The 26,487-nt window shown below is 44.4% G+C and overlaps 1 protein-coding gene across 1 annotated transcript in view; it reads left to right on the top strand.

The window, feature by feature from the left end:
* Positions 1-371: 371 nt before the first annotated feature.
* Positions 372-26,487, top strand: part of slc7a8b (solute carrier family 7 member 8b) — a gene marked incomplete at its 5' end in the record, with an annotated part of 137,784 nt that continues 111,668 nt past the window's right edge. The window contains one exon of the mRNA XM_084312099.1: positions 372-549. Coding sequence (XP_084168225.1) covers positions 372-549 — 178 coding nt within the window. The remainder of the gene's footprint in view (positions 550-26,487) is intronic.

Below are 26,487 nucleotides of genomic sequence, written 5' to 3'. Positions count from 1 at the left end.
CGATGCTGTGTGATAGTAAAGGGGTAACCTTCTGTAGTGTGGCAGTGAAAGGGTTAATGCTGTGATGTAGCTGTTCTAATTATAAAACCAGTGTGTCGTCAACACAAGAGGGTGAACCATTAGCCCTGTTATGAGTCCCAGATGCTGCTTTTAGTTCTGCTACATATACGTTGGCAAAATATTTGTATTTTATTTCAGAGGATTCTTTAATATAGACTTTTGCTATTTGGAATAGTGCCTGGCTAAAATCAAATGACTCCACCCACATCCTGGTTTAGATTTTTTTTTTTTTTTTTAACTTTCAGTGATCCATATAATCTGCCCTGCACTTTTGTTTGTGCACAAAGAGGCACGGGCTCCTTGTAAGACTGATGAGCGACAGTCCCAGGAAGCGTGCCGGCAGCGGCAGGGACGCACAACCAGAGGATGGGGACCGCCACTCCGGGTCCGAGAGGGACGCACAACCCGAGGATGGGGACTGCCACTCCGGGTCCGAGGTAGCTCTGAAGAAAGAGATTGGCCTGGTTAGTGCCTGTGGAATTATAGTAGGTAAGTCCATTAGTTTGACTTGGGTGTTTGTGCATTAGTTTGACCGTGTGCTTGAATGGAGAGAGACCAAGCTGCCTGCAGCAGACTTTGCAACCAATGAATGGCTGCATTTATCCAGCGCCAGTAGAAGTAGATTCTGTTCAAAGTGCTTTACAGTGAATGGAATGACTGCATAGTATACTTATGTGGCCCAGTGAGAATCATCTTGGGACATCATCTTTCATTAACCCTTTCACTGCCACACTACAGAACGTTAACCCTTTACTATCACACTACCGACGGTTAACCGTCGGTAGTGTGATAGTAAATGGTTAACTTTCTCTAGTGTGGCAGTGAAAGGGTTAACCTCCTGTGTATTGTCGCAGTTAACCGTTTTGGTAGTGCGGCAATGAAAGGGTTAAGCTCCTCAGCCCCTGCCTACGTCCCACACAGAGGGAACGTCAATAAAAAGTTATCTCACTAATGCTCGCCTGGCCGGTGTCTTGATGGCAATTTCCACTACTACCACGAGCAGCGTGGGCCCACTGAGTACAGGGCCCTTCGCAAGAAAGACACGAGAGGGATTTATGAAATGACTGCACTGCCCCCACCCCACCCACCCAGATATGATGTGGATTAGCCTCGTCATTTTATTTTAGATGGGCCAGAATCTGTAATGTCATTAGTCAACTACCACCTCGGGTCATTTTGCATGGGTCAGTCCATTTCCAACCAACGCTGTGCAGTATATAAAAGGAATGGGCGTTGGTTTAGTTTCAACAGTTTTTAACATTTTCCTTTTTTTTAAAGGTGCAATCCGTGTTCCAAAAGTCACACTACCATTGGATACTAAATCGTCGCTTTGGACAGATATTTTTTTAATTCTGAGGTCTTGTCTTGATATATAGCAACTAAATGTGCATTTTTAAAGCATTTCCATGAGTTCTGAAAGGTTCGAAAATTCTTTCTACCTGTATGTACTTATCTTATTTTGCACCTGGACTGTGTGCATACAGCCAACATCATGTATATGGTTAAAGCAAGTTCAAGTTCAAGTTTGTTTATTATTTGTCACATATAAAATACATGTACTTTACGGTGAAATGCTCGGTTCTGTATGAGCCCCTGAGTGCTTCATACAGTAAATAATTAAGTAAAAGAGGAATAAATATATACAATACAATCTAAAGTAGAACCTAAGTACAATGAGGTACAAATGCAGACTGAGGTACAAAACTTTAAGGTAAGGTGCAAATGAGGTATGAATGTAGTGCAAATCTCTTTAATAAATGGATAAATATAATGTAGTGTTAAAGTGTCTAAAGTGAGTGTTAGTGTGGATGTGTGTGTAGGCTGGTTGCTGCCACTTGTATGTCTGTGCTGGACTAGGGTGATGTTATTTACATGCATGCATCCTCGAAATGCCTACACTCACTGGATTCTGTCTACCATGGAGCACTGAGATTCATCAAACATTTTAAAGTCCTTACTCACCACTGTACTTTGTATTCTCGGTGCGATGGTCTGCCCTGTCCACCCGCAGACTTATTTATAAGGCTATCCCTGGACTGCTGCCAACTTACCTACAGATGTACATTCTCCAAAGAAGTATGGGCAGTTAGGGTCTTCGTTCCCAGGGCTTATTTTTACTAACTGTCCCTCGGGTCCGTACTGAACTGGGAAAAAGGGCGTTCAGATATGCAGCTCCCTCCACCTGGAATCGGCTACAAAACCACCTGAATTAGCATGAGCTGGTCTCACTGGTTGCTTTTAAAAACCCTTCTTTAAGTGATATGGAATCCAGCACATCTGGCTGCAGATGTTTTGACTGACTTTAAATGGTTTTGTGAATTGTCCTTTTTAGTTTCCTGTCCCTATGTTTGTTTTTTAAATAGTTTTCATCTGTAAATGAGTCATTTCACCAATCCGGTCCGATTTGAGTCCCTCTGATGTTTTTAAGTGTCTTTTATCTAATTAGTTACCAAAATGTGCTTTGAAATGCTATTTATTTCAGTTGCAATGTCCTCTTTAATAAAGTGTAAAAACATTGCATGAATGTAATTTTTTTTTATTATTATGCATTATGTTGTTATTTCAGTTGACACCATGTATTTTGACATGTCCCTTGTGGCATTCTATGAAAATGAATTTGGGATATGACCAAGAAAATTTGTAAAAAGTCCATACTTTTTTCTATGAACATAAAACATCCATCTGTGCTGTTATGCTGGTTAATATTTATTTCAAAATAAATGAATAATTATTCATTAAAATAACATTATTCAGTCTGTCCCTCAGTAACCCTCAACCCTGTTACACTGAGCATTCTCCCCCCACAAAGATAATGGTTCAATCCATAGAAGCACGTGAAACAGGAAGTGACAACTTTGAAGTCTTTTGGAAAACACAACACCAGAAACAGGCAAGTAGCTACCTCATTGTACTATGTTTTCAGTCATTTATCTTGTAATATTATGGTAGTCAAGCATAATTACTCAACACTGTTACTTGAAAAAAATATAGCTCTTTGTTATTTAGATGATTTCTTAATATCATGCATGCCATGTGCTCTCCTGGTATTCACCACATGTGAGGTAGCAACCATTTTGTGCAAAGAATCATAACCCTGATACACTCAACCCTGTTACGTGTTTGATTGTAACGGGATTGTGAGATTGTAACAACAGGGTTGTGATTTTAACACTGATTTTGAAGTTATACAATAATAGTTCAATTAATTATTGAGTTTTTTCAACATGCTTATGCCAGATACATATTAATTGTAATGTTCATGTTGCCGTGTGTGTGTGTGTGTGTGCTTTGTCACTGGACAAAAAGGGTCTATATCCGGACATCTGTGAGTCCGTGATGGCACCAACAGCAGCAGAAAGGATGAGACAATGGGGCACGCCTAAAAGCTGATCCTGAAAGAAAGGAGAAATACCTGCAGAGTGAACGCCAGAGATGGAGAAAGAATGTAGAGGAAAAAATTTAAAAGGAAATCACCTATCACCTAAGTGAAAGAGCACAGCGGCAGAAGCGTAAAATGTGGAGAGCAGCTTACAAAAAATCAAGAAGAGAAGCACTTAACACATTGGCGGCCACTGGGATGCGTCTATCACTCTAGACGACCAGCATATGTAAACAGACTTGGGGCTGTTTGTAGAGCTAAATCTATACTTTATAGTATTGCTATCTGTCTCTGTCATTGTCAATTGAGACCATAAACAGTCCCTTCAAAATGGCTTAAAGAATATTTTTTTTCATCAATACGTTCTCATTTTATAGCGCAGTGAATATAAGCATTATACGGGATTCCGGCTAGGATATTTCCTGGAAGGCGAGATAAAGGGCTAATAGCTACTAACGTTATATCCAATGGCATTTCCGTTATACATAAGCTACAGTTAAAACTCAAACTGCATATGATCAGCACGATCCTCAAGCATGTATGCATGAAAGGGGGGGGGGGGGGGGCGGCGGGGGACGTCGCTTCTTATTATTGATTACCAATAACCGTGTTCGTCTAAGTAGCCACATACGCTGATAGCCTGGTTGAGTATCATAACGAGGCCCGATCGGGCTGTAATTTACGTGAAAAATATCTTACCATGAGCCGGTTGGATCCCCCCGAGCATTTCCCCGTTATCGATCGCCATCTGGTAGATCGATATGGCCATTGGCTGATGATAAATCCCCTTATTGCATAGTGAAATCCGCACATCCAGAATCCAGCTAACTGGAAACTCCATTGAAAGTCAAAAAAAATAATGCACCGTTCAGCCACAGGGCACACTGCATTATCGCGACAGCGCCCCTAAGAGGATCTGGCCGGTAATGCACTTTGTCGAATTCAAAGAGTAGGGTACATCTGCAGTGCAGCTTGGCGACCTTGAATAGGTTATTAAAATGGAATAAAAGCCAAAACAACTTGCCACGGATATATCCGTCCTTCGGTCCTTTAAGCATGGAATCGAAACACGGATATATACGTCCTTTGGCGCCATTGTGTTAAGGAACTTAACCACTCCTCCACACACCCCAGAGCAGCCAATACAGCCAGGATCTTCCAGGTTAGAGCAATGGGAGTGTTAGAAAAGGTGTTTGTAGGTGACTAGGTGTAAAAGATATGCTTGGGGCACTATGTAGAATTTTAATGTTTGAATATTGCAAAATGACCCACAATACAAGTATGTTATGAGAGAACATTTGGTAACACTTAAGTGTACATTAACTACTATGTAATTATATAGTTCATGTATTAATAATGTAGGAGGTACTAGTAATTATTAGGGCTGACCCCTATTAGTTGATTAGTCGACTAATCGGTCGAAAGGAGCCGTAGTCGACTAACCAGCCTCTTAGTCTAATAGTAGTTTTAATAGTCTTTTCCTTGCATTTTCCCTGTGTTTCTTCCATTAAACTCAATCAACCATATTGTATGCATTCTAATGCACTCACTCTCATAACACACCATTTCATAGTACAGATTACTTATATCATTCAAGGGTATTTCCCCATTAACATTAGCTAGCAAGACACCTTTGAAAAAACTCACGAAGGCTCACGTTCAAGGCCTCAATGTGAAATGGCGCACATTAGGGCTGGGCGATATGGCCTAAATATGATATCACGATATTTTCTGACCTTTCGGCGATACACGATACACATCACGATGTTTTTCTTTTTTACCCCAAACAATTCATTATGAGGCTTACCAAGACAGTATTTGAGTTTGCAAGCTAACATTAAAGACAAAATAAAATACCCATGCATTTAGCATTTTATATTAGATTTAGATTATTAGATTATATATTGCATATGAGATATTATATGATTTAGATATGAAATATGATGAATTGAAAATGGGGGACCCTGATGTAAACAAGACTAAAGTCTTTCTCTGGTCTGCATCCCCTTAACAATTGTATGTATTGAGCTGTACTGTACCCATTCTGCAATATGTTAAAGTTTTAAATCAATCAATCAATAAATAGCATTTTAGCATTTTTATGAAACTACTGTATATATGTATGTCTCTAAATGTTTTGATGAATTGAAAATGGAGGACCCTTATGTAAAAAAGCCGAAAGTCTTTTTCTGGTCTTCATCCTCCTGTACTGTATTGTACCCATTCTGCAACCTTTTAATACAGTTTTCATTCATTCATTCTGACGGAAACATAATCATTTTGATTGACAGTCGAGTCTGCCACTGACGTCACACCGCTTGCACCCGCCCTGCTGTTCTTAGCACCAATCGGCAAGCGTTTGACTTCCTGAATGTCCCGTGTGCTAAACATCAACAAAGCTACTAACGTTAGCTCCCCGCGGCCGTCGAGTAGGAGACCAGTGCTTCACACAGGATGACTAAATGAGGCATAATGATTTTACTACAACGAATGTTATAATAAAAGCCTTTCCATACATCTGTCTGATTGAAAACTTTATTAACAGACCGCGGAATGGGCATATCTCAGCACAGGCTGAGATATGAACGAGTAACGTGTGGACAGATTGACGCGACACAATCCTCTTGGGCAAAACATCACGATATCCACGATACGTTGAAAAAGTGTATCGTTAATGAACTGTACCCGATATTTATATAATATCGTCATATCGCCCAGCCCTAGCGCACATGCAGTCTTACTCTTGGCTGTCGCCGAAATCTGTGGACTTAACAAAAGAATAACGTTGGTCAAATGCCAAATAACTGTTAATTGATTTCATACTGTAGGACAAATTTACCTCGGAACATGGCGTACAAATGTTCATCACTAAGCCAATGTTAGCTATAGCTTGGTAACATACCCCAGGGCCTTCCTTGCATTTTTCCCGTTTTTTCCATTAAACTCAATCAACCATATTGTATGCATTCTAATGCACTCACTCTCATAACGCACCATTTCATAGTACAGATTACTTATATCATTCAAGGGTATTTCCCCATTAACATTAGCTAGCAGGGCGGCTAGGTGGTGTAGTGGGCAAGGCGCTCGCCATCAACGCTGGGTTCGAATCCAGCTCTCGGCGTTGCTATCAACTTGGCTGGTCGTTCATACTAACACAATTGGCAGTGTTAGGGGTGGGAAAGCTGATGGGTGGGTCCTGGGCGTTGTGGACAGCGACCCCTACAGTTCGGTCGGGGCGCCTGCACAGCGAGGGTAGGATCTGGAGGGAGGTAGTGTGACCTTCCAGGCTTCCACACATTACACCCTCCCAGTGAGAATCTGCGCTGCCAGGCTGGCTGCTGGCTGGCTGCACATGCGTCGGAGGAAAGCATGTGACAGTCAACGGCCTCCCGGACCAACAGTAGGGGGGAGTGCGCAACAACCAGGAAGGGGGTTGGGAATTGGCATAACGACTAAAAGGGTATTTCCCCATTAACATTAGCTAGCAAGACACCTTTGAAAAAACTCACCGAAGGGCAAGGCTCACGTTCAAGGCCTCAACGTGAAATGGCGCACGTGCAGTCTTACTCTTGGCTGTCGCCGAAATCTGTGGACTTAACAAAAGAATAACGTTGGTCAAATGCCAAATAACTGTTAATTGATTTCATATTGTAGGACAAATTTACCTCAGAACATGGCGTGCAAATGTTCGTTACTAAGCCAATGTTAGCTTGGTAATATCCCAGTGTTTTTTCCGATCTTTTTTTCCAAACTATACAATTCACAATCACCCCTCGACATTGTATTTAACAACATTAACATTACCTCTTGCAAGTTTCTGGAAGCCAGTAGCTACCGAATTAATTAATTAATATGTGATTAGGGGGAGAAACTTACCTGAGTTACCTCTGCCGCGACGTGAAGAAAATGGTGTGTCTTGGACATTCTTCAAGAGAAGGAGATGGGCGGAGCTTCCCAGAGTAGTGATGACACCAGCCAATTAACTATGAAATATTTCACCAACACTGTCTGCATTTTACTCAAACTGTTGTTGTAATAACTCTGAAAGAGTCAATGTACTTTGACACTGCATATTTGACACTGCGAATTTTACTGTGTAGAACTGGTCAGTTGTTACTACCTCATCCTAAATCAAACTCATTAAAACGGTCATTTATTCATAGATCAATAGCTAGCTGGAACAACCTGCCTAGTAACCTTCATACCACCCACAGTAAATTGTGTTTAAAAATGTAACTTAAATTATATTAAAAAATATAGCTTAGTTAGATGTATTTATATATTTGTGTTTTTGCCTTGAGCATGTTTTGTATTGGCCCTGTATATTTAATAATTTTGTAGTTTATTTTTGTCTTTTTTGTTTTGTTAAATTTTCTATTCATATTCTTTGCCTAGTTATACACTGATTAATTTCTGTTTTATTGTTTGTTATATATGAACTGTTTGATGACTGTTGTGTGTGTTTTTGTGTGTGGACCCCAGGAATACTAGCTAGTTGCTACGGCACTAACTAATGGGGATCCTTAATAAAATATCTAAAATATCCAGTGGTGAGAGTCCAGTGATATGAGTGATGCAGACCAGAAAAATACCTTCATGTTTACATCAGGGTCCAAGACATTTATGACATAAAAGACATACAAATATACAGTACTGTGTAAAAAAAAATAGAGATTTGGACATTTACCGGGGCCAGTTTCTAATTGCAGCCAAGGGACCCAATTTTAATATCGGGGGACCCTGAATGGGATGGGGTTGGGAAAGGCTGTTCTAATTTAACATGAGGAATGCTTGCATTAGTCTCTAGCTGAACTCTTATATAGTCTTAAATCTAATTTGGTGGTCAGCGTCTTCATCTGTTTCATTAGACTGTAACCTAGTCTAGCTTCAGATTAAGAGAAGGACTTCCTTGTTCAGTTATGCTCACATTTCGTTTATTGAATAAGAAATACACTGGAAATCAACATTTAACAGGAAAATAAAAGCTATTGCCAACCACACAAAGAATGCTGCAAATAAAAACAATAACACATTTCCTACATAAAAATGACTAAAGCAAAAATAAACAAATGGCCAGATGATACACATGTTTAATAGGAAATGGCATGGGCTGATTAAAGGCAACTTGTATAGCATGAACAGAAATAGGTCTCCCCATGGTTTTAGAAACAGCTTGTCTCCAGTTGTGTTTGCATAAGGCTGTTACAGTATCTGCCCATCAAGGCCCAAAGCTGCCACCACATCTGGCCAGGCAGTGTCATAGAACACCAGTGGATCCTGTCTCAAAATTCACTTCAAACAATTTTTTATTTTGCAGTTACTCATTACATTGTTTAAGTACATTGTTGATTTGTGAGACTATTCACTGTGATTAGCTGGATGTGGTGACAGTGGATGCAATGATCCCTTACATAATAGAGCAGGTTTTCCTAATTAGTGTACAATTTTGTATACCAAGCGACATTGTCTGGTTCACTGTCACACACAGTGTCGTCATGGCTACTTATTGTCTCCTCTGAAGTGGGAGCAGGATCTGGGATTCCATCCAAACCATTCAGGCACTTGTCTGGAAACACCTTGCCCTTCTGATCAGGATAGTGATTTTTCAGTTCCTCGTGCAGATCAGTGAGGGATCTTGGTTCAATGATCTTTGTTGCCTTCTTCCTCTTCAACATTATCAGCCCAGTGAGCCTTGGACACCCACTTATTCTGCTTTTTGTTGTAACAAGCAAAAGGCTGTCCACATTAGCTTAGGGATCCAGACCATATTAACCCACCAGGCACTGCTCCTGTCACTACATAGGCCTTGGGTTTGTCGTTATTGTCCTTGCAGTATACATTCATAAGGTTGCTATTAACATATGTTTCCATGTTCCCCCAGCTCCCCCCATTGAAAGGCATCTTTTGGGGTACGATATTGGTCAGGGGTTGAGATGGCACAGTCCTCATCGTGTGCGCGCTGCATCGGGAAGATGTGACCCCTGTTGACCTTGTGTTCAGAACCATCCTCTGATTGACCAAGGTAGTCTGCAAGTGTGGCTTGTTTGTCTGGTTTAAGCTGCAAGGTAATAATGACATTAACAGATAGTGTTTCATATAGTGTAGATGATAGTGTAGATGTGATGTCATCTACATTGTTTTGATTTATGACGCAAGATGGAATGCAGTAATAAGTCATAATAATAATAATTACATGTATAATAAATGTGTTTTGTATACTAATTACAAGCTCTGCAAATGTATACAAATATATCTCCCCAAACAATTTTTTTATTTCATGATAAAATTCAACTGAACAACACAAGCATAATGAAAAGTTACCTCATCTATTCTCCACGGTGGTCGCTTCTTGGCTGCTTTACCATGCTTGTCTGCTTTACCATGCTTGACTGTATCATCATGCTTGCCCAAACCATCATGCTTGCCCATGTAGGTGTAGGCAGAAAACACTGGGATCTTTCTTGATGTGTCGTACAGTGTTGCAAACTGATTCTTTTCTGACAGAGGCCACATCTGACAGAGGCCACTGTAGACATTCTGATCCTGGATGGCACCGTCAAGGAGGATTCCTGGGATGTCCGGGATTCCTGGGATGTCCGGAGTTGTGGTGCCACCGTGCCGTCAACAAAGAAGTTGATGCAGTCAGTGAACCTAGTGACTATTTTAGCGAAGCAGGTAGGAGCAATGAGGCAGAGCAAGAAGAATATCTGGAACGGCTGCTTCATCGTGGAGACTTGAAGTGGTGATCTCAGTCTAAAACTTCACTTTCAGACTGGCTGTGTCTTGATAGATGTCTTGAAGATATGGCTGGTTTTCGTTGTGATTATAAAAAAGTGAATTGCGTAAATACCTATATTCAGGGCCTTTCGTAAACTGGTTAGTTTAAAGGTGGCTATGGCCTGTGTGTTAAAACGGATCCTGTTCTCTCCTTATAAGAGAGAGAGAGAGGCGGGGAACGACTTTTAACCCCTTATGCTGAGGGCACATTTAGCATAAAACGCCTGGCGATTGCATACCCAAAGTAATTAGCAATTTATCTCTTGAACCACTTATAGCAGATGCATGAGTCTGGTCTCTTTTGAAAGGAAACATTGTGAACTGTGTTTGAACCATTTGCATGTTCTTGGTATCTAGGGATATTTATGGACCTCAGGGCAGGCCCGGACTGGCCATCGGGAGCACCGGGAGTTTTCCCGGTGGCCTGGCCTGCACAGATAAAAAAAAGAAAAATTATTATAAAAAAAAAAAAAAAAATTTATTATAATTTTTTTAATTTTTTTTGCCAGGTCATTGTTTCTAGTTGTGGCGGCGGCACGGCGCCATAGTTAGATAACCTAGGTGGGTGGGGAACAACCAGGATTTCACTGTCTGCGACAGAGTTGGAGAACTATCTGACTCTCTCCCTCACGCGGATCACACACACACACAATGGAGCCGTGCTGCCGCTTGTGATTGGTGGAGGCGGGACCAGGCGATACAACTGATTGACAGCGGAGGCGGCGAATGGAATGGCAGACGGCACTCAGATGCAGAATAACAGCCAGGCAATGAGCCAGGTAGTGAGGAACTCGGTAGAGATCAGAGAGCGAAAGTCAATTAACGTTGATGTCAAGATGGACAGTGGAAGAAAGAGAGAGGGTGGAGGAGAGAGGGATAAAACAAAGAAAAAGAGAGTGGTTAACTGTATTATAATAGTAAATAGAAAAATATGTTGTGCTCTTGCTTTTTTCTTTTTGAAGGTGGAGAGAGTAGCATTGCTAGTGCCACAACAGTTTTATTTGAGGTCCATAACAGTACATTGTACTAAGCAATTGTTGGCTCATTAGTTTGTGATTCACATGCACTAAAATTCACCAGAATGCAGGAAATTAAGTCTTTGTAACAAAAAAAATCCTGGTGGGGGACCCCCAGACCCCCCGCTTAAAAAGTGGCCTGATTGGGGCTATATTTTGCGCTATATCTCCCGGTATGAATTATTTCCCCAGTCCGGCCCTGCCTCAGGGAATGTATTCCCAGTGTGTCTATTGTGTCTGTTACTATGCTTGAGTAAATTGTAATGAACCAAAGGAGAATATAAATTATTATCCCCCCCCCCCCAATCTTTAACACATTGGGCGCCAGCCATTAGCCTGGTCCTTGTGGCTAACGTGCCACGTTTCCATAACATATTTTCACTGTCACTATGTTTGGAGAGCTATATCTATATTCTATATTATAGCTATGGAGACAATACTATAGTCATGTGACTTTCTTCCGTCTGACATGCAAAAAATAGATACTTTTTTCATGCATACGTTTGCACGTTATCCCGTGGTGAATATATGTATAGTTTAGGAGTCATCCGGTATAATTCCTGAAAGGCTGAGTTATAGGTAGAGCCATATGAAATCTGTTTTATTTTTTCCCAAATTCCGTTTTTTCCGTTTTAATATTTCAGAATTCTGTATTTAGCTTTTTATGCTCATTTTACCATCAGAAATAGTGTCTAATAAGTGGGAATGATTAAATGTCCACAATTTAATAAGATAACAGTCCATTTAATGTTTTTAAGTGCTGCAACTCAGAAATACAGTTTGATTTTACACAATATTTTCAAATAATATTGTGACAAAATAAAAATGAACACAAAATAAAAATACACATTTCAAGTGTAAACAATAGATACAGCTAGCTACTACTGACATTATCACAATGACCGTGTCAGTAGCCTATAGCTATATTTATTATATTGTGATGAAATATAGTAATGCATAATTTAGGCACCTTTAAGTGTATTTCGTTTATAAAGGACAGGGTGTACTGCAGGGTTAGAAATTAACTTTAATTTTTCAGGGCTTTTTTTGCCCCCCCTTAATTGATTTCCGGGGGCTTTTTTGTATTTCGGGGGCACTGAACTTTTATGATTAGAAAGGTTATTAAACATCCTTATCATTTAAAAAAATACAACTCAATTAATGACCTCATTTTGTGGCTGCGGCTGTCCTGGTGGTGCAAATCGCTGTATTTCTTTACAGTCTTCGTCCCGCCGACAAACATCCACGCAAACTGCTCCTTGCACACTATCAGCCAGGCAGATTTTTTTACCAGCCAAAAATTCTAAAACGAATTTGTGTCTCGTATATAAAAAATGTCAGTACATTTCAGGTAGATAAGGTATTACGTTTCAAGTAGATAAAGAATACACACTTAAATAAGAGGCCAGAGTAACATTTTAACCAAATTATTTTAATATATTGATTGATTGATTGATTGAAGTCAATCTTGAGCTTAAATTGTAACCTAACCTAATCATCAGACTCCTCACTCTAGCCCCTTTGCAGGATTTAACAGAACATAATAAAATGTGAACGTTTTGTAAACCTAACTTAAACCTCCTCAATCATGTCCTCATCAGAGTCCACAATCTCATTGATTTACTACTGATGACTGTGGTGTTATGTTAATGTGTGTGCGTTTGCGTTATACGACAGAGTGTACAGGCCACCGTACTCGGGGTCAAGGGGCAGGTACGGGAGGGGCGATAGAGATACGTGTGATGTTGCTACGGAGTTAATCTAATAAAGGATGCTTGTCGCAACCACAGCAGAGGACTCGCGTATTTGTACTGTGAAGTAACACGACAATGACAAACGTGTTGTTTCTGTTTTTCTTTTTGACATACTTGCGGCACACGGAACAAGTTAACAACTCACCACTGTCTACAGCCCCGGCATCATACTGTAGCCTAGCCAGTCTCTTGAAACTATCTTCAAACTTCCACTGCTCTGGAAACTTTCTTTTGTCAGGTGGTCCCACTCATCCTTTTCGTCTGAGAAAGCCGCGGTGGGTTTTCTTTTTAGCGGCCGGCTCCTTTCATATGGTTCCACATATTTATAACCCATTAACGTTATTAAGCTAACCTTAGCTAATCGGGCGTAACGTTACAGTGCAAGCAGTGTAAACAAGGAGAGATTGAGGGCTGCAAAAAAGGCGACTGTCCTTTATTTGACATTACTATTTTGTTCAAATCTGCCCGCCATTGGCGCTTTGCGGGTGCTTATTTTGTTCCCTGTATATATAATTGGTAAATTGTCTGGCTTTTTTTGCCCCCCTTAACTGATTTTCGAGGGCATTTGGTAAATTTTTTATTTTGCCCCAAGCCCCCATTCATTTCGAACCCTGGTGTACTGACAATCATTTGCATTAAATGGATGGGTGCACCAGATTTAGCAAGAAGCTATCATTTCCATCTATAGTCCTATGTACTGTAATGTTAGCTATTTAATCACAATAGTGTCAGTGATTAGCCTCGCCCTCTAGCTGTATCATCGTTAGAGAGCTGGTGTGTTTTGGCTTCCAATCCACCAAGAACTGAAACCCCCTACCCCTCCGCCTACAACCTAGGATCCTCCGCACAGTGTAGACAGGCTGACCATCAATAATACGGGGCGGAGGAACTGCAGGAAGTGGCAGGACAAAGGGCGATGAGAGGAATGGCTTCAACAGGGACACATGAAACATCGGATGAACCCACATAGAGGCCAGAAGCCGCAGCCTGTAAACCACAGGATTCACCCGATGAACCACTCTAAAGGGTCCTATGAAGCGAGGAGCCAGCTTCCTGGATTCCACCCGGAGAGGGAGATCACAGGTGGAAAGCCAAACCCGCTGCCCAGGATGGAAAACCGGAGCCGGACGGCGCTTGCGGTTAGCCTGCCGCTGAGCCTTAACCGAAGCCTTCTGCAGCGCTGGTCGAACCCGGTTCCACATCCTGCGACAGCGAGCCACATGTGCGTGGGCCAATGGCACCTCAGCCTCCTGCTCGGGGAACAGAGGAGGTTGAAAACCATATTGACACTGAAAGGGAGACATACTGGTAGAGGAGGAGAGGAGGGTATTATGCGCGTACTCAGCCCAGCCCAACCTCCTACTCCACGTTGCCGGACAACCGGCAATGTAACACCTCAGGACCCCCTCCAGATCCTGGTTGACGCGCTCTGTCTGCCCGTTCGACTGCGGATGGAACCCAGACGACAGGCTGACGGAGGCGCCGAGGAACCTGGAGGCGAACTGAGGACCCCGGTCGGACACAATATCCACTGGGAGCCCGTGGACCCGAAAAGACGTGCTGCACCACCAGATCAGCCGTCTCTCGGGCCGAGGGAAGCTTGGGAAGGGGAATGAAGTGGGCCGCCTTAGAGAAACGGTCCACTACCACCAAAATGGTAGTGAACCCATCTGACAGGGGAAGGCCAGAAATAAAATCCAGGGATATGTGCGACCAGGGATGTTTGGGAATAGGAAGCGGGCGGAGGAGACCCGCCGGCGCAGGGCGAGAGGTCTTACTGCACGCGCACACCAGGCAGGCCGCCACAAAGAAGCGTGTATCCCCTTCCTCTGTCGGCCACCAGAACCTCCTACGGATAAACTCCAGAGTTCTGGCAGCCCCAGGGTGGCCGGTGAGTGAAGAGAAGAGGTATGTGCCCACTGCAGCAGGCGCGAGCGTGCAGCCTTGGGCACATACATCCGCCCCGAAGGACCCCCACTGGGATCGGGCTCCCGTGTCAGAGCCGATCTTACCACCCTATCTATGCCCCAAGACACGGGTGCCAAAATCAAGGCCTGTGGAATAATAGGATGGGGCTTCTCCTGCTGACCCGGAAGATCAAACTGGCGCGACAAAGCGTCAGGTTTGACGTTCTTGGAGCCGGGCCGATAGGAGATGGAAAATCGAAATCGAGTGAAGAATAACGCCCACCTAGCCTGGCGAGCGTTAAGGTGTTTAGCCCCTTGGATGTAAGCCAAGTTCTTATGATCAGTCCAAACAATGAAGGGATGTGCTGCCCCCTCCAACCAATGTCTCCATTCCTCCAGTGCCAATTTGATTGCCAATAACTCCCGATTACCCACGTCGTAGTTACGCTCGGCCGAAGACAGCCGGCGAGAAAAAAAAGCGCAAGGATGCACTTGACCATCCTTTAAACATCTCTGAGCGATCACCCCCCACCGCGATGTCAGAGCATAGTCTCAGTACAGGGGCGGAGGTAAATCGACGTTTGAGGTCGCAGAAGGCAGACTCTGCCCTAAGCGACCATTCAAAGCCAGGGAGAGAGGACTTAGTGAGAGCTGTTAACGGATTGGCTAAGGCGCTAAAATTGCGAATAAAACGCCTGTAAAAATTATCAAAGTCCAAAAACCGTTGTAACTCCTTGAGCGACGAAGGCCGTGGCCAGTCCAAGACTGCACTCACATTGGCTGGATCCATGCGAAGATCACCCTTCGTCAACACAAAGCCCAGGAAGGAAACGGTGTCAGTGTGAAACACACACTTCTCTGCCTTAACAAAAAGCTGATGCTTGAGGAGACGTTTTAGCACCTCACGAACGTGCATTTGGTGTTGCACCATATCGCGAGAAAAAATCAGGATGTCATCTAAGTACACAAAAACCGACACCCCAATTAAATCCTGCAGCACGTCGTTGACCAGGGCTTGGAAAACTGCTGGAGCATTAGCTAAACCAAAGGGCATGACTAAATACTCATAATTGGGCGTGTTAAATGCAGTCTTCCACTCGTCTCCCTCTCTAATCCTGACCCAAGTTTTTTTTTTATCAAATTTTTTTATTATTATTTACATGAAACAAGACGACACATTAATCACAATCACAATACACAGAACTTCACAGGAAAATAACAAACAATAATAATACAGAAATAACAATTTATAAATTATAAAGACAAAAAGAAAAGAAAACAGAGTTCAACCTTTTTAAATTCAAGGGGTACTATCTAATAAATGGCCTTTCCCAGTATCCAGCCCCGATTCCCGGCCGTGTGGCCCTATATTAATAAAACGTACATCTCTAATTCACAACAAAGCCCACTCTTCCAATTCATCTCACAGCATTCACCCTCACCGAGCTGAGTTATCACAAAATGTGCATATCGGTGATGTCAGAGATCTCCCAGCTTCATAACAATGTGGCAGATGCCACCGGGTCACACAGTGGTTGGAGCCCCGCCTCAAAACGGCCTAAGGTCCTGAGGTAGAAAAACGCCACTTTTGAGAACACGACTCGAAAACAGAGCAATGAACCTTCATGAAAAAAAACCTACAGAGGTGTTCCATAGACTCACAGTAACCGTGTAAAATTGACCAAATAGTGAAGAAATAGCTAAATAGCTGCCCCCCAATAAAATCCCGAGTTAAATTCAAGAGGACAACACAAAAGACAAGACGGACAAGACATTTCCTCCTCCCCCTCCCACGAGACCGCCGGACTCCCCCGAACAAGCACCCCAACCCCGCTCAGCCGCACACGGCGGTCCTGACCTTCTCAGCTGCTGCGAACCACAGGTCAATCCCAGCCTGCCCCACCCCAATCACCCGCGCTGTGGATATCTCAAGATAAATCACATGTTAGGGACCAGTTAATCACTGTGAGCTTCTCAGACTCCTTCCATCTCAATGCTATTAGCTTCTTCGCTGCTGTGACGCCCGCTAGGACAACCCTTTTTAGTTGTACGGACGCGGGTAGTGTTGTTATATCGTTCAGGAGTAGCGTAACAGCTGTGAATGGGATAGTTAAGCCACACAGATCTGAAAGTTTGTCCGTTATTGACCTCCAGAAGCGGGCCACTGGTGGGCAATCCCAATACATATGCATATAAGTGCCAGTGGCCTTTTGAGAGCACAAAGTGCACCGAGAGTTGGTTATCAGTCCCATAGCAAATAGCTTCCTAGGTGTAAGATAGGTCCTATGAATATAATTAAAATTAATTTGCTGGTGATTGGGGTTGCGGGAAGACGATGCCACATTTGCCCAAACATCATCCCAGTCAAACTCGGGGTCCAACTCCTGGATATCCACATGCCAGATTGTATCCAATGATACATTTTTATACATGGATTGAATTAAGAGCGTATAAAAGTCTGAGACAAACCCTCTGGAGGTCGTCCTGTCCACTATGAGCCTGAGGAAGGGGTGTGGTTGCAAAGCTTGAGCCCACGGCACGCCATGTGCCCTCAGCGCTGACCTTAGTTGAAGGTAAAGAAAGAAGGACTCGCCGGGAAGATCATAAAATTCTTTTAAGTCCTGAAACGCACGAAGGCCGTTATCATAAATATCCTCCAGAGTATGAACTCCCCTCCTTTGCCATTGAGGAATACTAACCGGCTTGTGCCCAACAAGTAGTTGCTGGTTATTAAAAATTGCAGAGTCCAGGTGCCATGGGCATTTAACCCCACATGACTTCTGTACATTACGCCATGTTTGGATCACGTGAGTTATGATCGGTCCATATCTCAGTCTGCATTTCGAAATAGGGACAGTGGAGTACACTACATCCTGCAATCTTAGCGGTGAGACCACAGCCGCTTCTAAGGAGTGCCAAGATACAGCCTCTACAGGGTCTAGCCAGCACATCAGAGGTCTCAGTGAAAAGTACCAGAAATAAAGCTTAAAATCAGGGATTGCGAGGCCACCATCTTGTTTCCTAAGTTGAGTAGTAGCTCTTTTGATTCTCGGGCGTTTGTTATTCCAGATAAACTTAGATACCATCGATTGTACCTTGCGCCAGTGGTCTATTGCAGGGGGCAGGGGGAGCATTGAGCTAACAAAATGTATCCTAGGCAGGACGTTCATTTTGATTATGGAAGCCCGGGCTTGTAAGGAGTTAGGAAGGGATGACCATCTGTCTAGATCCTGGCATATTTTATCATAAGTACCCGTGAAGTTGTACTTAGTAGTTTGACTCAGCGTGGGGAATATCTCTATGCCTAAGTATTTAAAATGTTCCACTATGGGGATATCAGCTGGTAGTCGCACCGCCTTGGCCAGCTCATTAAGAGGTAGGCAGGATGATTTGTTCCAGTTAATCTTAAAGCCTGACAATTTACCAAAGTCGTCGATTATTCCCAGTAATTTTGTGGCCGACCGGGAGGGGTCATCCATAAAAATCAGTAGATCATCCGCATAGAGAGCAATTTTGTGTGGTGTATTATTGACCATTATGGGGACGATGTCCTCCGATTGCCTAATAAATTGGGCCAATGGTTCGAGGGAAAGCGCGAATAGTCCTGGGCTCAGAGGACAACCCTGTCTAGAAGATCTGGAGACTGGAAAAAGTGTGGAAAAAGTTTTTGCCTGTCAGTATCATTGCAGACGGCGAGGCATACAGGACTTTAATCATATGAATAAAATTCTTTCCAAGACTCATAACCTCAAGTACCTTCCACAGGTATGACCATTCTAGTCTGTCAAACGCCTTCATGGCATCCAAAGACAGAACTGTGGACGGAGCTGTATTGTCTTTACTGTTATCGACTACATGCAACAGCCTCCTTAGATTATCTGCAGCCAGGCGCCCCGGGATAAAACCAGTCTGATCGCAGTGTACCAATACCGTCATAAATCTCTGCAGGCGGCGGGCCAGCACCTTGGCAAACACTTTTAGATCGGCCCCGAGAAGACTCAAGGGCCTATAGCTACCACAATCATTGGGATCTTTATCCTTCTTGAGAAGTAAAGAAATCAATGCCATGTTGACATCCCTTGAGAACTCCCCTTGTTCGATAGCGTAATTGATCATATCGAGCATCAATGGACCCAGTTGGTCCCAGAAAGCTAAATATACCTCGGGTGGAATCCCATCCCAGCCTGGTGCCTTACCCCTCTGCATTTCAGCAATCGTCTCCCTAAGTTCCATAAGAGTGATTGGTTTCCCCAGTTCCTTAGCCTCTTCCTCAGAAATGTGGGGTATCTCAAGCCCGCCAATGAACGATTCAAATTTAGAGTTATCGAAATTAACCTCTGAGCTATATAACTGAGTAAAATTCTTTAAAAGTGTTGTTGATCTTTTTTGAATCAGTAGTGACTGTTCCCTGTCGCGTCTTGATCGAAGGGATATCCGAGAAATGATCATTCGAGCGTATCTTCATTGCCAACAGATGGCTAGGCCTGGAACCGTGAAAGTAGTAATTTTGCCTTGTCCTATGTATCAAGAACTCAGACTGTTGTTTAAGTATGGAGTTTATTTCTTTCTTGACTATCTTACGTTGTGTGTTCAGTCGTTCACTAGAGTTAGTTTGCAAAGATGCGTATAGGTCCGCGTATAATGTTTCCAGTCCTAGTTTTTTTTACCGGGATTTACGCAAATTGGAGGCGAAAAGTGTGACATGACCCCTGATAAATCCTTTCAATGCGTTCCACAGGACCCTAGGGTCTTCGACCGTGCCGACATTGATCTGCAAGAATTCAGCTAGTTTACTCCTGAACTCAGTACAGAAATCATCGTTCTTTAATAAGGTTGAGTTAAAACGCCACCTGGGAGCTCTCGTGGAGAGCCTGCCAAAGGTTGCCACAAGGAAAATCCCCATGTGGTCCGAGAGAGCTAGGGGAACCAATGAGACGTCGAAACTATCAAACAAATTAGGGGACGCGAATGCATAGTCTATTCGAGAGAAGGTTTTGTGTCTGGCTGACAGGTGAGAGTAATCCTTGAGGGTGGGATTGGATATGCGCCATAGGTCTGCGAGCCCCGTGTCCTGGGCCCACATCCTGAGGGCCTTAGAGGACCGTTTTTGGTCGCTTGTTTCAGAGGACCCGGACCTATCCATCTCCGCATCCCAGCATGCATTAAAATCGCCACCCACAATGAGAGCGTATCCAGTAAGTTCCAACATATTCTTCGTGATTGTATTATAGAACACTGAATCAAATGTGTTAGGGGCATACAATGCTATTAATGCCATCTTCCTATGAGAGAACTCAACTTTTGCTATAGTAATCCTTCCCTCCGTGTCCGACCACACATCCAGGACTTTGATATCAAGGTTACGTCTTGTAACTATGACGACTCCTTTTGTCTGGTCGGCTGAGGATGAGGAGATAACGTAATATTGTCGATTTGCTAGCCTTGACACATCACCCACCAATAAATGCGTCTCACTAAGGAGAGCAATGTCAATATTTCTTCTCTTCAATAACCAAAGGACACTGGCACGCTTGTGTGGGGCGTTAAGACCCCCTGCGTTCCAAATAAAAATATTCAATTTGGCCATGGTCGAACTTGTCTAAATGCGTGGAGAACATACCAGTGCAGCCAGGCTGAGGACAGAGGCGCTGATCCAGGCGGGCCCAGACGGTCAATCCCAAGAGTTCAGAGGAGGAACAATTACACACATACAGGACAACAGTACAGAAAACACAGAAAAATACCACCCCAGTTACAACCCCCCCTACTTCTACTCTATACCCTAACCCACCCGTCCTAATATTAACCCTCCTATACCCATTCTCCAATCCCCTCCCTATGCTCCATCCACTAAGGATGGTCATCTTCCCATCGTTTCCCACTGGAATCATGGATCCAATAAGACGCTCTCCACTCCGACCCCCTCTCTAGATAAACCCCTGATTAAACCCCCCACTAGTCCAATAAACACAAATAAAAATAAAAATGTTAAATTCAATAAAGTTATCGGTCGAAAACCACCGTGAGCCTTGGCCCTAACATGAGACAACTATAAGGGAAAAAATAGCTATTATTATATAATAACTCAACATCATCCCTGTAACCAACTACTTCCGAATCTGCATATCAATGTCGCAATGCTGTAGCACAAATGGATAAAGGAAAATTAAAAAAATTAAAGCATACCAGAAGATAGTATAAGGCAGGACCCGATCACAGGTAAATTGTGCAAACGGATGTCATTTAAACGGCAACAATAAAAAGAAAAAGGAAAAAGGGTTATGGTCAAGGTGCAAGCATTTAACAGTCTCTCTGGTCAGGCACAAAGGCTGGAATGACATAATCCTATATAAGAATAGAAGTAAACCCCTTCATTAACCCGGGGATAGTAATAAGCTATACCTGACACATCCTGTTATTATATATTGCATATATATACTTAACCGACCTTCTACGACTGGAGCCTAAGGCTCAAAACAGCCAAACCCCGTCTAGACAAGGAAAACAACAAACGTGAGCCTTGGCCCTAATATGAGCCAACTATAAGGGAAAAATTAGCCATTATTATATAATAACTCAACGCCATCCCTGTAACCAACTACTTCTGAATCTGCGTATCAACGTCGCAAAGTTATAGCACAACTGGATAAAATAAAAATAATAAAGAAGATAGGTAGGGCAGGACCCAATCACAGTTAAATTGTGCAAACAGATGCCACTTAACTCTTTCCGTGCCACTCACGAGATTTCTCGTGTTTTTTTTATAGGTGGTTGAAAGCCACTCACGAGATTTCTCTGATTTTTTTTCTTTTTTTTAGCGATCTGAAAAATTATTGCATCACCCGAGCCTACCCGAGTATAGCCGAGCGGCGCCGGCGATCACTGTGGAAAAAAGCGCCCCCTGTCGTCTCCCAGATGACATAAGTGATTTTGGAATGGACTCAATGAAAATGAATGGGGAAAAAAATCCGGTACTCCACATTTTCCAGTCCACTGATCCAGCCGGGGTTACCACAGTTCATTCTGGAACCTCAGATCCCCGCTGATCATGGAGTTCTACAGTATCGCGTTGGATCTATACACGTATCGATTTTTTCGAATGGTGATCAGGAATTGGAATATACCAGTTGGATACCATCTGATGTCAGGTAAGGACTCTATGTTATCAGTGTTAGGATAATCAGAGTAAGTTTGATGAAGATATAGGCTGTTTTGTGAAATGTCTTCTTTTGGTTTCACTGTAAAAGTCAGAGAGGAAATCAACGAGGCGATTATCCGTGCGCGGCCGTAATGTGCTTGCGTGCACGTATAATATTGATCATCTAGCGTTTATTTGAAAACGATTCATAAAAAGGCCGACGAATATCAACGTTGTGGAATATTCCACTAAAAGACTATTTTCATAGAATGCTCCAGAATGAGCTGTTTTTTATATCAAAACGGGGGCTTTTCTAACTGCTCTGAAATGGAAACGACGCGATAAAAAAAACAATCTGCCTTGACAGCACTGACTGGAAAATAGTCTTTGATAATGCGATGGGCAGATTAGACACATAGCCATAATTTAAAACATAGATTAGGCGATATTAACGTTAACATTGGCGCCGATGGTGGCATTCAGCCGGTAAAAAGGAAAACCAGGCGTGGCGCTCAAAGTGTTAAACAGCAACAACAGCCAAAATACGTAAACATTAACGGGTCCCGAATGATTCGGTGCGGCCGATAGCCATAGCATGTTAGTTAGCCAGAGGCTAGAACATTGTCCAGCTAGCTCGCTAGCTTCCATACAGCATTAGCAAGTAACAGAAGTCATTGGGATGCCCCGCTAGCTTGGATGGGCAGTGGCCAGTTAGCCTGTTTGGGCATGACAATAAGCATTTGTGAGTAGTCCGCCCTATCAATGTATTTAGGCCCACATCGCCAAGTCACTCACCCGACATAGTTATCAAGCTACAGTCTCGGCTATCCCCCCGAGATATTCCTCCGCTTTAGCCAACAACCAAAATGAACGACGATCATCGCCCTTACACAGCACAGATAATCTCGTAGGGGCGAATAGCGTAGGCCTCAGGCCCAGTTTCCATAGCCTGGCCATGACCACTTTGTATTCGCCTCTCTGTGCTTGAACCTCCGGCGTAAAGTCTTCGAAAATGGCCACTTTGTGATCGCCGAGACCTAGTTTACCCCTTCTGGCACGGGCCGACCGCATGATGAGCTCCCTCTGTTGTAGCCTGTTTAGCTTGACAATGATGGGCCTCGGCTCCTTGTTCACTCCAGGACTGGTCTTGCCCGCTCTGTAGGCTGACTCGCATACGGGTGGGCTGGGGAGGACATCTTTCCCCAGTATTTTCTGCAACAATTCCGGCATGGTCTCCGAGAGACGACCTCCCTCACTGCCCTCCGGTACACCAACAATCCTGATGTTGTAGCGTCTCTACCGGGACTGCATTTCCACAATTACCGACTGTAGTTTGGCAACGTCAGCCTGCCTAGCCATCAGGGAGCTCTCCAGACTCGCCAGCCTCTCGCCCTGTTGAGAGGCCTCTGTCGTTAGCGAGGCTAGTTCGTTAGCATTAGCCGTGGAGGCAGCATGTAGTGACTCCATCTTCTCTCTCAACGGGTCGACCGCCAACCTAATTTCCTCTGTCATCTCTCGATGAAGGGTTTCAAAAAATTCCGCCTGTACTTTCCTTTGTGTTTCAGCGAAGCGTACCTCAGTCTGCATGGAGTTTGGTCATGACCGAGAGAACAGCTTCACTTATCTCACTGATTCCGGGCGACGGCGAGGGTAGACCCGGTGGCAGTTTGCCGGCTGGAGTGCTCATGGATCTGGTCTCCACCGACATCGCAGAAAGTTGAAAAAAGTCGACGAAAGTAGTTGAAACTCGACGACTCAACAAGCAGACCAATAACAAATAAAAATAAAATAAAGACTAATGGGGAGAAAAGTGTATTTTGCACGATAGAAGGGAGCTCTCGTGAAACACGTCTCACTCCATGAACGCCTGGCTCCGCCCCCCTAATCCTGACCAAGTTGTATGCATTACGTAAGTCAAGTTTAGAGAACCTGTGCCCCCTGTAAGCACTCAAAGGCGGTGTCCATGAGAGGCAAAGGGTAACTGTTCTTTTTTATTTTTTTTTTACTTAATTTTTTAGCGTTTATCGCTTTTCTGGTCAAGGATGACCGACAGATACAGGGTGAAACGGGATATAGAGCAGGGGAAGACATTCTGGTAAATGACGGCGGGTCCGGGAATCCAACTCGGAGTCCACCAGATCCGTGACGCAGCACGGTTTTCCCGGACGCAGAAATAGCGCCGAGATATGCGGTGAGCTACTGGAGCTCCCCAAGGGTAACTGTTCTTGATGGAAACGTCGTTCAACCCCCTATAATCAATGCACGGTCGCTGGATACAGTCTTTCTTAGCTACGAAAAAGAACCCAGCGCCGGCAGGAGATGTGGACGGACGAATATGCCCCGCGAGTAATGCCTCCTGAATGTAAGTTTTCATAGACACCGTCTCTGGGCGAGAGAGGGAGAACATACACCCACGGGGTGGAGAGGTACCGGGTAGAAGATTAATGGGGCAGTCGTATGATCTATGAGGCGGTAGTGCTTTAGCACGCGTTTTAATAAACGTCCCCTAGGTCCCAATAGATCTCAGGTACACCTATTAAATTGGGATTAGTAGGTCTGACGGCATCTGCAACGCTCCCCACCATCCTGGAGAGAGAAGAGGGAGACAAAAGAGAAGAGGGGGGGGGGGGGCGGGCAAACTCTCGCCGGAGACCGACTTAACGCCGTTCTCTATTGAAAGTTCACCCGTAGCCCAATTAATGACAGGGTTGTGAGAAGCTAACCAGGGATGGCCTAAAACAATGACAGAGTAGGGTGATGTTACGACCCTGGCTCATGGGCACGCAACCTATGTGCAAACCAACACCAAAACCCTGTGCTCTAACTCAAAGTGCTACTATCTCAAGGAACTACTAATGTAACTGTAAACTAAAGTACTAATGCAACCCAACGGACAAGGACTAGAAGAATGTAACAGCTCTTTCTCTAAGCACAGACAGTGCATGTGTGTTACTAGGTCTGCCTTTAAAGCTCCCCAGCAGGTAACCAATCAGCACTAATTGGCTAATTGGCAGGCCTCACCTGCATGCCCGGTGACACAGGAGTGATCAGGCCTCTAGTACATAACAGGTGACACAATGACAAAAAAAATTACCCACTCCCACCCACCACCCACCACCTGAATGTGCAGTAGAGCTGTGCGCTGAGTGATGCTCCCACTACCCAGTGGCTATCCATCCAGGGCTTGGACGGGGATGGGCACCTCCAAGTCTCGACAGGGATCCCCCACTCCTCAACTAACCCAACATGAATTAGATTCCCCACAGCCCCCGAGTCTACTAACGCCCTCGTCTTCCTGACGTCCCTCCCACACCCCACAGAGACATTAAAAAAAGTATCATGTGCAACAGAGGAATTGAGCCCACCTGCCAGCGCCTCCCCAAGACCTAGTGGGCTCCTCCTTTTCCCGGCGACGCCCGACAGCTGCCGAACCGATGGTCGGTGCATCCACACCGGAAGTGGCGTCGTTCTTCTATGAAGCGCCGCCGCTCCTCGTCCGAGAGCGACATCGCCCCAAGCTGCATGGGTTCATCACCCAGTGGCTCACTCATGTAGTGCGGGAAGATATCGACACCGGAAGAAGAGGGTACCTGAGCCGATGTTCCTCGCTCACGTTCCCTCTCCCGGTGCCGATTGTCCATGCGGATGGCCATGTTGACAATGCCATCCAACTGCTCCGGCAACTCACGAACGGAGAGCTCGTCCCTCATCCGAACGGAGAGCCCCTGGAAGAACAAAACACAACAGGGGACCTCAGGCCAAGCTGCCTCCCGGGCCACGATTCTAAAATCAATGGCGTAATCTGCCACAGTGCGGAGGCCCTGCCGGCAAGCGAGAAGCCGCCCCCCGGCCTCGTAAATCGAGATTACCCGGGAAGTATCGAAGATCCTTCTCAACTCCCTGGTAAAGGCATCCACTTTGTGGCAGATCACGGACCCATTTTCCCATTTCAGCCGTAGCCCAGGAGAGTGCTCGACCAGTGAAGAGGGTAATGATGTATGCAACCCAGGAAGTGGCGGAGGGGAATGAGCGTGGCTGCAGCTGAAACACGAGTAAGCACTGGGTGATTAATTCCCGACACCCCTCCGGTGCTCCCCCGTAGCGGCCCGGCGGTGTTAGCCGTGGCTCCTGGACCTTATCCTGGATCCCGAGGAACAACGACCTCTCTCGTCGCCGATAGCCACTTCCTCCAAGCATACCACACGCACCAGTGACGAAGAATCAGGGAACCCAGACAATTAGTGACAGGGGAGGCAAGTGACAGGTGTCAGAATGGTGGGCGGTTCTCAGGCAGCCGCCAGAGAACCCAGAGCGTTACATATAATAGGTATTGTTTCATCATGAATGCATGAAAGGAGGGCGGCTACGTGTTGCAGTGGGCAAGGCGCTCACCACAAATACTGGAGACTGGGCTCGAACAGGTACGCCTTCCTGTTCGAGCCCAGCGCTCCAC

The sequence above is a fragment of the Notolepis coatsorum genome (assembly GCF_963971535.1).
Source record: "Notolepis coatsorum genome assembly, chromosome: 4".
Lineage (NCBI taxonomy): Eukaryota > Metazoa > Chordata > Actinopteri > Aulopiformes > Paralepididae > Notolepis > Notolepis coatsorum.
Note: the sequence above shows the minus strand (reverse complement) of the source record. Positions and strands in the feature narration are given on the sequence as shown.